Source organism: Alexandromys fortis, unplaced genomic scaffold, assembly GCF_014885135.2.
Source record: "Alexandromys fortis isolate MF-2015 unplaced genomic scaffold, M_Fortis_MF-2015_v1.1 scaffold_2_1_26212458, whole genome shotgun sequence".
Lineage (NCBI taxonomy): Eukaryota > Metazoa > Chordata > Mammalia > Rodentia > Cricetidae > Alexandromys > Alexandromys fortis.
This window is the reverse complement of record NW_026067930.1, coordinates 22843009-22860183: the sequence shown is the minus strand read 5'-3', so window position 1 is coordinate 22860183 and position 17175 is coordinate 22843009. Positions and strand designations below refer to the sequence as shown.

The 17175-nt window shown below is 38.5% G+C and overlaps 1 protein-coding gene across 2 annotated transcripts in view; it reads right to left on the bottom strand.

Moving 5' to 3' along the window:
- The window catches only part of Fbxl4 (F-box and leucine rich repeat protein 4), a 74147-nt gene that overhangs the window by 19373 nt on the left and 37599 nt on the right, over nt 1-17175 (bottom strand). For both annotated transcript variants that reach the window (XM_050144950.1, XM_050144951.1), the window contains exon 6: nt 12585-12798. In XM_050144950.1, the coding sequence (XP_050000907.1) occupies nt 12585-12798 (214 nt within the window). The remainder of the gene's footprint in view (nt 1-12584; nt 12799-17175) is intronic.

The following is a 17175-nucleotide window of genomic DNA, read 5'->3' as shown; positions in this document are numbered from 1 at the left end:
TACAAAGTAAAGCAGTCAATGGCAATGTACTGTAAAAGATTGTAAATAGAGAGAAAAGCAAAAAACACTCAGGCAAAAACCCTGAATGTCTACTCATAGGGCGGAAGCGCCATACTGTGAAGAAATCAAACCAAATCCCACATTCCAGCTCTCACAACTGGTGAAGGCTCCTTCTCTAGCCTCTGCCCAACGCCACCTCTCTTTGTTTTTCTAGCAGTTTTCTAGCAGTTTTTCTAGCAATATTCTCAGTGGGGCCCCCAAGTGGTCAGATGCAGAAAACACAACTTCAGGAAGAGTGTTGACAGGTCAAAGAACAGTGAATAGACATGAAATTTTGGTTTAAGTCAGTATGAAGTCTCATGTGGTTACAGAGGACTATTACTAACACTTTTCTGTTACAAAGTAATTTATTAATAGGCAAAAGAAGGCATAAATTCAAATCTTCACTGATAGTCTTTTAAGAAATGGCACCTATACACTTTGCCACTTCTCACCCTCTAGACTTCTAAAGTGCTAAGCAAAAACACTTGAAATTATGACATTTATACTTAGATAACTTTTAGAAAGTCTAGATTTATGGATAAGTAGAGTTACCTAAGGATATCATGCACATTTCACAATCAATGTGGTTGGTACACTTGTTTTCTTACATATGGTAGCACAGACTTATAACTGTTATAACTAGTTGGCACCCCCCGTTTTTTAGCTTGGTGTTAAAAATTAATTGTTACTTATTTGTAATAACAAATGAAACCTCCAATTATATACAGAATATTGCAAGACAGGATTCCAAATCAATATTCTCTACTCTAAAACATGATTCCTAGAAAGCATATTAAAAAGGGGCATTTAACAATTTTATACATTACAGACAGAACCTAAAATACGGACTAATGACACTCATGATCACAAAAAAATTATTTCACTGATAATAATATCTTCCAAACACTTCAGGGCAATATCTCCAAGTAATAAATTTGGATTTTATTAAAGTATATTCACCAAATAAAAATTCATAAATGTACATGTAGATATTTTTGACGAAATCCTCAGAACACAGTCACTTATCTTAAAATACAGGCATACATGTGAATTTCTATGAACATTTTTTTATCTCTGAGTGCCAAATCAGTAAATCTGAAGAAGGGAAAACTTAAAGTCTCTTAAGAACTATTTTGAGTACTTCAAACTATCTATACACAGAAGCAATCATTATTCTAGATTATTTAAATTTATTTAATAGATTTCCCATAAGCTATCTACTATAAATTATTCTCTTTATAGACTTCAGATCTGCAACATAATCACAACTTGAAAATACTGTCTTTACAAACTGAATTTTAAGATCAATCAATACTGTGGTGGAAAAGTTAGACTTCTTCTTAAAAGGGTTAAAGATCATAAATGATATAAACAAATCTTACTCAGACCTTTGGTGGGGAAAGAATGTTCTCTAAACCTAAGTATAGGTACTGTAACTTTAGTCGCTCTAAACCAGAGACTCAGAATTTTAGCTTTAGGTTCCAATTTCAGTACAAAGTTCAGATGCTTGCCACATTCCAATAACCCGTATGTATAAAGGAGCACAATCTAGGACTACACATCTACACCTCTGTCTTGCTCAACCCTCTCCCATCAGGACTTATCCTACCATGGTATAGTAATACCATATACTTCCCATAAATACTTGAATTTATCTTACGTTATAGATGAGTAAACTGATCAATTTATTTACAACTCACATGGAAGAAATCGGAAAACTGCAGTAAAAATGATATGGTTAGCTGCTGAATGGGTTTGTTAATATCCTCACTGAAAATGTAAATCATGTTTTTATCAAAGGATAACAGGCTGTCACAGAAACTTAAAAGAAGAATCTGAAACACACATTGTTTGATACTATCCATCGAAATGAGGCCCAGCTAAGATAGGCTAACGACTTTCTTTATCTCCTGAAAGCACTTCTTTCCTCTTTGTTAAGATGTCACAAAACAGCATTGAAAACCTAGCCAACTGATGTGGGAGTGTCATATCAATCTGTTGATTTCATTGGTTAAGCAATAAAGAAACTGCTGGCCCTGATAGGTTAAAAGATAGGTGGGAGGAGTAAACAGGGGGAAGAGGAAGTGAGGTCAGACTCTGCTTTGCTCCCGGAGAGACCCGACAGCTCTGCTCTCTAGAGCAGAGATGCCATGCTCCGCTCTCCTGATAGCTCTGATCTCTGAGGCACACACGATGAAGCTCCAACCCAAGATGGACATAGGCTAGAATCTTCCCGGTAAGCGCACCTTGGGGTGCTTACACACATTATTAGAAAACCAATATGTAAGAGCTAGCCAATAAGAAGCTGGAACTAGCCGGGCCAAGCAGTGTTTAACAGAATACAGTTTGTGTGTTGTTATTTCGGGCATGAGCTAGCCAAGCGGCCGGGGTGTTGGGGACGCAGCCCCGCCGCTCTTATTTCAACAGCCAACTACCTGTGACTGGTGAGATCATGGAGAAGAACCTAGCACTGTCACCTTGTTAAACCAGTATACTTTCTAACTGCATTTCAAATACTCACAAATAAAGGGAGCTCTCCTCCCTCATTCTGCAGCAGATGGGGACTACAACAGAAATCAACAACAGTCAAAATGCAGACAACTGACTGTTGGTACCCAACTCCAACTGATACATCTACAACACAACTCCTTCACCTACGGCTCAGTGAGTATCATGGAAGAGGGGACAGAAAGATCGAAGCGCTAGAGGCCCACGTGTCTGCTGTGATGTAGTATCTTCGATATTTGGTAAGAAAGCTTCAGCCATGGAATCTCACCAATATGGTCAACTAAATAAGACCTATATAATGACACCAATCATCAACATGCCAGCCAGGTTAGAGAGAAGTCTCATAAGGTCTCACACCTACAGGAATAGCTCAGGTAAATGCAATTAATGGGTGCTGCGTGACAGACAATAAGCCACAAGGGCCAGGTTATGAAATCTGCCAGGATAATCACCACAAGCTGAAGGGAAAAAAATGTGGTACATATTTATAATATAGTATTATTCAACCATAAAGAAGAGTAAAATTTGCACGTAAATGGATGGAGCTAGAAATTATGGTTATAAATTAGACAGATTCAGAAAGACCTGTTCTCTCATATCCATAATCTAGGTTTTAAAAAATACACATTAAAATAGAAGATGAACTATGAGAAAGGGGACCAGTGGGGACAGGGACAAGGGAGGGTAATGGAGCAATGGTGTTTATCAGAGTACAAAACATGTATGCATGAAAATGTCATAATCCATTGTTTTATACAACCAATATGCACCAATAAAGACACCAACCTCTTTTATGCTGCCTTAAGAACTTTAATTCATTTTACTCTCAATGTCCTTCCATCCTTATCAAACAAATCTTATCATTTATTTACCCTAAAGACATACCAATGACAGAATGGGTACTTTAATTTCTTTTTCTGTTACTATGATAAAAGTAACATAATGGAGAAAGTTTGTGAGTTTTTTTGTTTGTTTGTTTGTTTTTGTTTTGTTTTGTTTTTTTCTGACTCTCAGTTCAAGGATGGAATCTACCAGGCTGGGGCCCTGGTTAATTTTTTGTTAATTGACACAAGTCAGAGTCATTTGAGAAGAGGGAATCACAGTTGAGAAAATGCCCCCACTAGACTGGTCTGTGGACAGGCTTGTGGGACATTTTCTTGATTAATGGTTTATGAAAGAGGACCCAGATCACTGTGGGTGGTGCTCTCTGAGCAAGTGGTCTTGAGCTGTCTAAGAAAGCAGGCTTAGCAGCCATGAGGAGCAAGACACAGCAAGCAGAGTTCCTCCATGACTTTTTTTTTTTTCGAGACAGGGTTTCTCTGTGATTTTTTTTTATATTCAGCTTTTTTTTTGTATTCCTACTATTTTTTAATTAATTAATTAATTTATTAAAGATTTCTGTCTCTTCCCCACCGCTGCCTCCCCTTTCCCTCCCCCTCCCCCAATCGAGTCCCCCTCCCTCGTCAGCCCAAAAAGCAATCAGGGTTCTCTGCCCTGTGGGAAGTCCAAGGACCACCCACCTCCATCCAGGTCTAGTAAGGTGAGCATCCACGAAACTGCCTAGGCTCCCACGAAACCAATAGGTCCAGTAGAATCAAAAACCCATTGCCATTGTTCTTGAAGTCTCAGTAGTCCTCCTTGTCCGCTATGTTCAGCGAGACCGGTTTTGACCCAGGCTTTTTCAGACCCAGGCCAGCTGGCCTTGGTGAGTTCCTGATAGAACATCCCCATTGTCTCAGTGTATGGGTGCATATTAGAGTACTACTCAGCAGTAAAAAACAAGGACTTCTTGAAGTTTGCAGGCAAATGGATGGAAATAGAAAACACCATCCTGAGTGAGGTAAGCCAGACCCAAAAAGAGGAACATGGGATGTTCTCACTCATATTTGGTTTCTAGCCATAAATAAAAAACATTGAACCTATAATTCGGGTTCTTAGAGAAGCTAAATAAGAAGGAGAACCCAAAGAAAATCATATAGGCATCCTCCTGAATATTAAACTTCATCAGGCGATGAAAGGAGACAGAGACAGAGACCCACATTGGAGCACCGAACTGAAATCTCAAGGTCCAAATCAGGAGCAGAAGGAGAGAGAGCACAAGCAAGGAACTCAGGACCGCGAGGGGTGCACCCATACTCTCTGTGATTTTTTTTGAGCTTGTCCTGGAACTAGCTCTTGTAGACCAGGCTGGTCTCAAACTCACAGAGATCCGCCTGCCTCTGCCTCCCGAGTGCTGGGATTAAAGGCGTGCACCACCACCACCTGGACTCCTCCATGCTTTCTGCTGCAGTTCTTGCTTCCAGATTCCTGCCCTGCTTGAGTTCAGGTCCTGACTTCCCTCAGTGATGGAATGTCACCTGAAAGTGTAAGCTGAAATAAACTCCTTCTCTCGGTCACTGTGAACGGAACAGAACAGAAGCCCTAAGACAGCAGGTAAGTCAAGGCAGCAAGAAGTACAAATAGCTGGTTAAAAAAAATCCACAATCAGGAAGCAGAGGATGAATGCTGCTCTGCTCAGTTCTTTTTCTCCACTTTAGTTCAGGATCCCGGCCAGGGAATGGCACCACCTGCAGTGGGTGGCTCTTCCCACCTCAATTGACTCGAGATAACCCTCCACAGCCGCCTCCAGACTATCATCTTCCAGGTGAATCTAGATTCTGTCAAGTTCCTGCCCTAACTTCTCTCAATGAGGGACTGTGAATGGGATGTGTAAGCCAAACAAACCCTTTCCTACCCAAGTTGCTTTTGGTCAGTGTTTCATCATAGCAGCAGAGTAAACTGAAAGTGGGACCAGGATTTACGTTCTCACATTCCACCCTAATCTTCCCAAAGAATGCCACCTCAAATGGTTAACAAGAGGCTAGTCCCTTACTGTGTCTGTTTGCTAGTTGCACTGTGCCTACCAGCACACAATATGGTGAGGATATTTTGTTCTTGTTGTTGAGACAGGGTTTCTCCATAGCTTTGGAGCCTGTCCTGGAACCTACAGCTGTTGAAGACCAGGCTAACCTTGAACTCACAGAGATCCGTGCGTCTCTGCCTCCCAAGTGCTGGAATTAAAGGTTTTTTTTTTTTTAATCAGGTAAAAAAGCAGTAAAGAGACCACCATATCTGCATGTCAGAAAATGAATTCATGGTAGCAAATGAAAACATACTGCTTTCAATAGACAATTCATGTCTTTTGTTAAAAAGCTTTCACCAATAGGCTGGTATGAAGTTTTACTTTGCAGATTAAAGAGGCACATGAAAAAGAAGAGAGGTACACTGTTCATCAACAGAAGGAAAGACCAACAACTTTTGTTACATGCTAGTTCATCAAGATGTAGTCAAGGGGCCCTAGAAACTGTTGACACAGCCTAGCAGGCCGGTAAACAGCTGCTGAACTATACTTGTGGATTACTGACATATACTAGTCCCCCACAAAACCTATAATCAGTTTTTTCACTTCCTCAGATTCTTTCAATTTATGCTCTATCATTCTTGAAGTGAGGCAATCAAAACTGGATGCAGGTGTTCCATTTAAAACTCCAACTTTTAAAAACACTCTTGGTTTTCTCGCCTGCTGCTAAGCGACAGGATGGCATCCTTACTGAGCTGTCTGCCATTCCATTCTCAAAAGTGTAAACAGGCTCAGACTGTTAACAGTAACTCAGACTGCTCTGGGAATGCACAGGACTTATCTGCAAGACACCCCTGATGCACAAATCAGAACAGAAATATGTGGTAAAGAGATTTTGTTATTTTCAACAGAAGCCGCCAGGTTTTTAGAGCAATTTTTCTATGATCTTATATATTGTTACAAATTTAATTATATAACCATGGAGAGCAGACCTAGATTCAAAAAATGAATGTAAAAATTCTTCTGGGCCATATCTTCTGAAATTTTAATAAATTTATGAAATGGAAACACTGCCTACTCTCGCTGGAATGGTCAGAGGTAAATATCAGTACACAGTGTCTGGCAAAACAAACAGGATGCATTCCAAAATTTTTCAAACTTTAGAACTAAAACATGTCTTCAAATCCCTTTAAGTCTTTGTTTGTTATACACAGACTTAAGTTTTACAAAATTACACAAGCATACTATATTTACTAATATGAATTACATAGAAATATAAAATATAACTTTATTGTATCATAATTTGATATGTAGCATCAATACTCCACAACAGAGTCAATACCCTGTAACATTGATATTTTCTTATTTTTTATTTCAAGTGTAAAGGTTGAGGTAGCACAGTGGAATATACCTGTAATCCCAGTCACTCAGGAGATGGAGGCAAAAAGACAGCTAGAGCCCAGGGGGTTCAAGAACAGCCTGGGCTTCATAGTGAAAATTAAGAAATTAAACAAGGCACTGTGAAAATTATGGCCCTTTAAAAACAAAACAGTCTCTCTAAAAAACCTCAGTTTCATCCTTTTTTTCCCTCATATATATATCTTCAAGGCAATGAGGTACATTTAAAATCAGATCCAGACATTAGAACATGCTGATGATGATTATGTAGAGAGGTAAGAGAGGTCAGTCCCCTTACTGCCGTCTTTATCTGCTTATTTCCATTCACCAACACCATTAGCCATTCACCAACACCATTAGCCATTCACCAACACCACTAGCCATTCACCAACACCACTAGCCATTCACCAACACCACTAGCCATTCACCAACACCACTAGCCATTCACCAACACCACTAGCAATTCATCAACACTATTAACCATTCACCAACAAAATTAACCATTCACCAACACCATTAACCATCCACCAAAACCATTAACCATTCACCAACACCATTAACCATCAACCAACACCACTAGCCGTTTACCAACACCATTAGTCATTCAACAACACTATTAACCATTTACCAACACTATTAACCATCAACCAATACCATTATCCATTCACCAATACCATTAATCATTCACCAATACCATTAACCATCAGGTCATTCAAAGGATGCTGGAGTAGAAGGGAGGAAGTGACAAATGCTTTACTTAATAAGGAATAGGCTTGCAGACAAACTGGAAAGAAGCCAGCTGACAGAACTCCTTCTCTTCTTCACAAGGTATACTTAGTGTCCATGGAGGAATCTGTTGGAGATCCCCAAATGAAGAAGTAACAAAATTAAGCAAAGCACAAATAGAGCTTAAATATATGTGAGAGGCATTAAAGGTAAACATTCCTGGGGAAGTTTTTCTCAGTTTTAAACCTATCATTTATATCACTAAAACAGAAACATCTTCAAATTTTATTGTACATGAACTTCAGATTAATGAAAACAATTCTGGGGCTGGAATGATGGTTAAGATCATTGACTACTCTTCCAGAGATCCCAAGTTCAATTCCCAGCAACCATCTTTAATGAGATCTGATGCCCTCTTGTGGCATGCAGGCAAACATGCAGACAGAATATTGTATAACAAATAGATCTTAAAAAAAGTAAACCCATTATATATATAAAACAAACATTAAAAATTGTTAATTTAGCAGATGAATCACCAAAAAGTAGGTAAGAGGTAAGATGAAGAACCATCTAAATTTTATATAATATATACATACAGTGAATGGGTTTACATCAATATTTAAGCAAGTGGAGAAAGGTAGAACTGGTACTATCCAGACCCTCCTCCTCTCTCTCTTTCTCCCTCTGTGTGTATGTTTGTCTACTCTTATGATAGGAGATCTCAATCCCTTATATCACTTTACAAACATAACCACAGTCCATCAGTTTCTTGAAGTAAATTTAAGAAAACCATTGACTAATAATTTATTTACAATTAGGTTGTATGAATATACAACATTTCAAAAGTTTATTTCCACAAATCATCACCAATGTAAGATGTCCTGCAAGTTTGGTTTTACCTTATTTTCTTTTTCAAGACATCTTTAATAGTTAAGTATATTGTAATTCTTCTTAAGGTCAAAGAAATGAAAACGGAGGTATTAGAAGGACCAAGACATAACAAGAAATCAGCCCCCAGAATGAACAAACCAGGAATGAACCATAAAGTTCACAGAGACTGACTTGACAGAGCGTGTATAAGTCAGACAGATGTCCTCTGCATTTGTTATGGTTGTGAAGGTGGGAATAGGAGCTTCCTGTGACTTGTTTGCCTACTTTTGGAACCCTTTCTCTCCTACTGGATTGCCTTCTCCAGCCTTTTTATGAGGCTATTTGCCTAGTCTTACTATTACTTGATACGTCATGTTTGGTTGAAATCTCTGGAGGCCTGCGGGGAGAGATAAGTGGAAAAGACTAAGAGGAGGAGGTAGAGGAAGAAGAAGAGAGAGAGAGAGAGAGAGAGAGAGAGAGAGAGAGGGAGGGAGGGAGGGAGGGAGGGAGGGAGGGAGGGAGGGAGGAGGAAGGAAGGAAGGAAGGAAGGAAGGAAGGAAGGAAGGAAGGAAGGAAGGAAGGAAGGAAGGAAGGAAGGAAGGAAGGAAGGAAGGAAGGAAGGAAATGGATATCAAGGGCTATAATTCTTGTTACAAAGTTTGAAAGGTGGGCAAATAAGAAAGAAATTCACAAATTGTAAAAGAAACTCTGGTAACTGATAATTGTTTTGTCCTTTAAAACATTTACATGAATGAATTATAAACTTAAGGAAGTCAGAGTAGGAACAATAAAATATAAATATTATGAAACCAACATGGAAGCTCATAATAAATGAAATGTGTAGTAAAATAACACTATAACTATGCAATTATTATTACTTATTGAATTCCTTATATCATCAGGCAAGATAATAATCTTTCCAAGATCAATGCAAATGAATTACAAAGTTTTCAAATCCAAAAATTTTACGTAAAGTTTTTAAAAGCAAGGCACTGAAAATATAAACAAACAAACAATTAAAAGGCATTATCTCATTCAGAAGGTTTCAAGCTATCAGTACACTGACTAATAAAGTACATATTCGCTTAAGTCTTTAAAAATAACTATAGTTTATTAATCTAAACTATACAGTCACATAAAATATAATTATCAAGCACAATAGCATAAAACATACATACCAACAAGTTGTATGCAAATATTATATACAGTAGATGTAACAAACCATGGCATTTCAGAATAGATAATACGATTTAAGACAGCAGAGAAAAAGTTTTGACAGTTAAAAATTTTACAGCCACATAAATGATGGCTCATTTTTCCACAGACAACTGAAACATGGGCTATCTTTAAAGTGATACTTTACAGCCTTCTCATTTTACAAATAAAAGTCTTAGGGTGGGTGAATGACTTATTCTAGATCACAAAGGCTACCACTGGCAGGATCATAACTGGAATAGCCTTCTTCCTATGATTCCAGATCACCTCTTACATTCCAGTTCAACAATCTCCACCAAACTGATCCCAGCTGCATTTGATCAGAGCTCCTATCCACACATTCAATGTCTATAAATTACAGGGGAAAACTATACACCACATCTGCTATGAAATCAAGTGTCCACTCAGATGTGTTACTAAAAATGGCATAAGCCTACATGGTTTTTAAAGTGCATTCTGATTATTCACATTTATTCAAATCAAAGAAACAATTTCATAAATACTCTACTTAACTGAGATAGCCCAAGCCTGATTAAGAAGGAAAAGATCATAACTGATCTCGCTGAAGACAATATACATAACCAACATCTATAAGAATAGATCTTACTGTGAAACTAGCTCTGTAGCAAATGCTTACATGCACTAAAACATTCACTCCTTACAGCCTTTCAAGATGGTGTATGTCTCTAGTTTATAAAAGGGAAGTACTGGAAGATAATAATCTCAAGACATACAACTAGGAAGTGATCATCCACATCCATACCCAAATAATATGGTTCCAAAATTCTAGGAAACCAACCTAGCTATGCACTAACTTTAACACTTATGGAGGGAGTGGGGAGCACAGCTCTGTGGTAGAGGGAGTGTTTTGCACATCCAAGGCTCTGGGCTCAATACCCAGACCCAAAAACAACAAACCACAAAGGGATTACCCAGCAATGTAGGGATTCTGTTAACTGAGGCCCAAAATTTTACTGTATTTCCATATAATATTCTTAATTAAAATAAGGATGATCAAATTAAAACCACCTGCTGAATGAGATGTCTGTTTAAATTCACCATAAGTTCCAATTATATGGAACCCAATGATAGGTCCAGTCAAATATTTGGTATGTGATTAAAAAAAGAAAAGTTAGAGATTCCCATTGCATTAGGAAAAACACTGACAAATCTGTCAAAACTATGATTCTACATTTACAAAATTCTACCTAGTAAGCAATACTTCAAAAACTAGAAAAAGTATTAATTTCCTGATTATATAGCTATAAGATAATAAAGTCCAAGAGTTGTAAATGAATCAGTAAGAGGGACACATATGAGAAAAATACATCTAAAGACCCAAATTTCCTTCTATATTAATAATAACCAGTGAAAGTTAAATGAAAGGGAAAACTAGCACCTGAATGTGTAACATGCAACACGTAAGTGGAGCCAGAACTACTCGGGAGCTAAATGAGGAGAACGACAGTGTATCTTTAGATGAAACCAGATCTCCATGAGCAGATGGGAAGCTCTATCAGAGAGCAACACGGAATGGAAGGACGTCTCAGTGAAACCCCTGATAAGTGTATATACGTAAGTATATAGTCACACAAAAAGCTATTGGGCAGAATAGCGAGGAAGCCTTTCCTTCACAGTAAAACATTACACTACAAACTCCTCTGATAATGCTACATGACCTTGAATAAGTGCTTATATTCTCTAGGAATGCATAAATACCTTACACATAATTTAGTACTCATAATGACCCAGTGAGATCTGTATTTTTATCTTAGATGCTCAATATCTTGGATCAAGTAACACTCAAGACACGTAAAGGTCCACTTCATTGGGGATTACAAGTTCAAGAAATGTACTGGGTTCATTTATACACTCATTTAGTAGATAATTGCTTATGGTCAATCTTGACCAAATTCTGTTCTAGAGCCTGGAAACAATGCAATGAAAAAGAAGGGCAATATTCACCACCACCTCTAAAGTTATGTACCCTAATGTGAAGAGACAGAATACAAGCAGGAAAATATCAATCATACTAGAGCACTGCAGGGATATGAAAAAGGAAATAAAACTGGGTAATACAAGAGATGCAAAAAGAAAAGAGGTTTTCTTCTAGTCAGTGTTCAAGAAGCCATCTTAAAAATGCAAATGAGCTATGACTCTGCTAATTACTAAGAAATGTAATATGCTGGGAATACAGTGCAGACAATGAGATGAACAAAGCCCTGTGTTGGGATTAAGAAAGAATGCTCAAAGAACCAAAGCAGGCCTATATGTCTGGATGAGAAGAAACAAGTAAACAAAGTCGCTGTTTATTATGGGATCTTAGTATCTGTCTTTTAATCCAGAAATATCAGCATCCCATAGTGACAACAGCAAGAAGATGGAAACCATATATAGGAGACTGTTACTAGTTAGACATTTTATAAAATGGACATGCCAACAAAAATAAAATTTTGATCATTTGGAGAATGGTTAGTAAACTATAGTACAACACACAGTATACAATTAATGGAAAGTCAGAAACTAGCATGTACTCACTTGGAAAGGTGCCCAACAAATGTATGTGAAGAAAGCAAGCATATATATGACAAGATTCTGTTTTACTAACATGAGATTTGGGGCCATTAATTTTACCTCTATGGCTACTTCTAATACTATGCATTTTGCTTCCTCCAACTCCAAGTAAAAGTCCTCCTGCATGGCACTTGCCAGCCCCTTCCTCTAAATCATTCCCTTCACTCACTCCCCAACCCCTACTCATTTCTTTCCCTGGGATGAGAAGCATCACATTGGTAACACTTGAAAGTTTATCATTTAAATTAACAATATATTATAACTTTGAAGCGGCTAAATTCTGATGATTCTAGCATATCCAGATGACATCCTAACCTTTGCTTTAGAAGTGAGAAACCACATGAATAATTGAAGGTAACTAAATATTCAACTGGATGCTTCATTAAGAACAACACAAATGAGTTATTCTTACCTCTACTTTTGTACGATAGAGAATGAGCCGCTTAAGGCCGTGTAACTTGGCGATGTGACCGAAAGCCTGAGGCGGCAGTTTATCACAGGATGAGAGATTTAAGTCTTGTAGATTTGGACACATTTCAGAAATAACCTCCAAGCAAGTTTCATTAAGAAAGTGACTGCAAGATAACTCGAGGCGTAATAATTCAGATCCACACACCTTTAGAAACCTGTGAAAACAATATTCAATGAAAATTTTATAAAATTTATAAAACAATTTTGCAAGAATTTTGAAATTATATCACCCCTTAACAGACGTGCTTAGGAGAATAGATTCTACTAAATAAAATACATAACTTGATTCACTTAAGTTCTTTCTTACTGCATGGTGAAATGTCCAAGACGAACTAAAATAAATCAAGCTGAGAAGATAATGGATTCACATGGTACAAAGTCTGCTACTATTAAGTGAAAATTAAGATGGCAGAGGAGATAGTTCTACAGACCTGTAATTCACATCAGAGTTGTAAAATCAAAAATATAAAAACCCAGGCTCTTGGAATATATCACTCTCTTAACAATGGCCTTTCAGAATGGGGTAATATATTTTGAATAAAGCATACAAAATGACAGATTTAATTAAAGGGCCTTGAAATCAGTCAGACTGGCTTCCTCTTCATTCAAAAACTATATAGCTTGGTTTAATTGTACTATGTTCCCCTAGCTGTTGCCATTTAGTAGCTGGACTACTTAACTTCAGAATTAATATAAAACACCAAAATTCTGACAAATCATAGAAATAAGAGAAGATAAAAGAATAGAAAACATTTCATCAGAAATTGCATTACCTATCTCGAGTGAATGAAAATTGGTGAATTGTTTGTTCATAGCTGTCTTAGAAAACAATCTGATTCAAAATGAATGCGAAAGCTGGAACTCTATGAAGCTTTAGCAACTGAGCAAGCTGTGCCCTCACACAATACACCTACTATCCCCGGCCAATGCCAACAAACCAGGTTAGCACTCTGAACTTTATCACAACTTTTTCTAATTGATTTAAGAAACTCCCAAACATACATTAAAAATAAAAGCCAACTAAATCATATAACTCAAGCTTTTAATAAATGACATGGGGCTAGACAGCAAATATGGACTGCTTTCCTTTTGTCCTGTGTACTCTTTCTATCAACTACCTGGGGTGGGATGGAGATTCATCCACTGTCTTATTTGGGTTCTATTGCTGTAAAGAGACACGATGACCATGGAAACTCATAAAGAAAAACATTTATTTAGGCCTGGCTTACAGGTTCAGATGTTTAGTCTATTACCATTGCTGTGGGAAGCTGGTGGGACACAGAGAGACATGGTGCTGGAGAGTAACTGTACTACATCCAGCTGGCAGGCAGCAGGAAGTGAGCAAGCCACTAGGCCTACCTTGGGCTTCTGAAGCCCCAAAGCCCACCTCCTTCCCTCCAACACACTTCCTCCAACATGGCCAGATGTCATAATCCCTGTCATGTAGTACCACTCCCTGCTGACCAACCACTTCACTCCAATATATTGGCCTATGGGGAGCATTTTTATTCAAACCACCACACCCACATCTCATCATTTTCTGTGTATCAAAGGCAGATTTGAATAGTACTTACTGCAGTGCCTCATGGTTTTGTACATTAAATAGTACATGAAAGCAATTTGCACAGCATCCCGTAAACATTAAAAATGTAAGTTAAACCTGACTAGCAAAGTTTTAATCTCTGAAAAATCTATGTGCACATGTGTGGAGTCAGAGATGACTTTTTGACATCAATTCTCTCATTCTACCTCCTTGCTGGTTCTGGGGAAGAACACCAGCCAGCGGGCTTGCGCAGAAAGACTTTTACAGGACTGAGCCATCTTGCCACTCTGTAGTTCACTTTTAAACAAAAGAATTTGGTTGTTCCTGATTTGCTTTAAATACCCATTCCTTGCTAATCTTCAGCAATCTGTATTCAGCTCTTCCTAAATTCACCTTTTCCTTTTAAACTCTAAATTCAAACAGCCTACCTTATTACTGTGATTATCTGTGGCATTTCTGCTCTTTCCTTCCTTAACACTCTGAGGCTTCTCCTGTGACTCCCTACCCCCACCCCCGGTCTCCTACAGCTCTATTTCCTCTATTCCAGCACATTCATTCACTCAGTAAATATTTATGGAACTTCCACTACGACATTCAATGTACAAAGGGAGACATCATGGATAGAACACAGTTCCCACTTTCAGAAAGCTAACTTACATTTTAGTGACAGGAGACTAGAAACAAAGAAGTAAAATAAAAAGTATATGAAAGAGTGAAAACTGTCAGGAGGAAAATAAAAGTATAAAAAGGCCATAGAAGCATGGTCAGAGAAGTCTCAGCAAGGGGGCAAGGTAGGCCTGAAGCAAAAGGAGGCAAGCAAAGCAGGCATCTAGAGAAGGAACATTCCAGTCAAAGGGAAGGGCAAGTGTACTGGCTGAGGCAGAAACTGAAGCAGAAGGCAAAAGGGAGGGGCAAGGAATACATCAGAGGACAGGAAACACTTTCCTATGCCACTATAAAGGCTCTGGCTTTCATTTGGGGGAAGAAGGGTTCCCATTTGCCAGGACCTATGAGCCAAGGAGTGATGTCACACCTGCGTCCTACCAAGATTGCCCTGGCTTCTGTATAATTTACCAGAGACGAGCAAGAGTAGGGTGCCATCAAGACACTTTGCAACACTTAAGGAAGACAGGACTACTCAATGGATCCACAAGGTGGTACCAAACATGGTGATAGCGAGATTCTGTATCTACCTCAAAAGTGGCAGGGCTGAATGGTGACAAACTTCCAACACATCACATCCAACTCCAGCACAATCTGTTTCCCATTGTTTTCCTAACCACAATTCACTTCTTTACTAACATTTTATACTGAGTTCTATACGCTTCTCCATGTCGTTCAGCAACTGAAACGTCTTTAGCATTACTGTGGGATAATGGCTAATACTATCTACTTTAGACCAAGAGTCACTTAGAAGACAAGCCTCTGACTATGAGAGATTCTCCAGACTAAGTTAGCTTCTGGGAATCTGAGAGGGAGGGATTACTGAGATTGTGTTAGCCTTTGGGCAGGTCTGTGGAGGATGGTATAGCTCATGTTGACTGAGGCAGGAAGACTCAACTTTAACTGCGGACAGCACCATTCCCAGGGCTGGGGTCCTGGTCTGAACACAAAGAAGAAAGGGAACCGCACACCAGCATTCTTCCCTGTGCTTCCTGACGCAGGTACCATGCAACCACCTGCTCCCAGCCGCTTCCACAGTTATGCTTTCCCTGCCATGATGCACTGCACCTAGACCTGAGAACCAAAATAACTTCCTTCCGTAAGGTGCTTTCTCAGGAATGCTGTCACACATCAAGACCAGTAAGAAGTATGTGTGGCATTTAAACGCATTTAAAAAGCAATTGAATAAATCTTCCAATTACAAAAATTCACTTCCTAAATGTATCTATTCTTCTAATTGAAAATACTTTTATGCAATATATTCTGATCAGTTTCCTCTCCCCTAACTTTCCCCAGAAATTCCCCCTCTCTACCCACCAAAATCCATTCTCTCTCTCTCTGTCTCTCTCTCTCTCTCTAAAAAAAACAGACAACAAAAACCCAGAAACAAACAGGGGAAAAAAAGAGTGAAAGAAAGAGCAAAGAAACACATAGAGCCATAGAGAAACACACATTTATAAAAACACAAAATCAGAAACTCTAACAGGTAAGCAAAGGACACTGTAAGGTAAGAAAGAAAGAAAGAAAGAAAGAAAGAAAGAAAGAAAGAAAGAAAGAAAGAAAGGAAGGAAGGAAGGAAGGAAGGAAGGAAGGAAGGAAGGAAGGAAGGAAGGAAGGAAGGAAGCCCAGACAAAACATTTTAAGAAAAAACAAAAACTCCAAAAATACCTTTGCATTCATTTTGTGATGGCCGCCTACTGCTGTTCACGGAGTTTGCCCTTTGGGTGGGTTGCATACCCAGTGAGAAAACTAACTTTCTCCACTGGAGAAAACTAACTTTGCCTTTGCTAGCAGCTGTCAACTGGAGATACTTTCCAGGTTAGCAAAGGACACTGTGTCTACTTCTCTTGGTGTTGGGGCCCTATGTGGCTTAGACCTATGCAGACTCCTTCCTAAAGTTTTAGTGATAAAAGGTACTTTTCTATTCATGGGATCAAACTAGTCCCTCAGATTGGACAAATTAATATTGTTACTTTACTTTGTGTGCACACATGGTTATGGTGAGCCATTCACTTACAAATCAGCAATCTAAGAATGAATGCTCAGTTTCAAAAATCAATAAGTCCTATTTTTAATTTAATAATTTCTAAAACGATTTTCAGATTAGAAAAGCTAAAGAGAACACATGGACTCTGAGATCTACATGCTTTAGTGTTCTCTTACCTCTTACTGGTCTTTGCTATTGGTCAAATGCTATTTATCTGCATCCCCCCCCCCCAATACTTGAGTTAGAATGACTGCACATTTCTTTCCTTTCTTTGCTTTCATTATGGAAAACTTTTCCTCCAAAGAATGTACAGAGGAGTTTCAAGCTAATCAGCAGAAA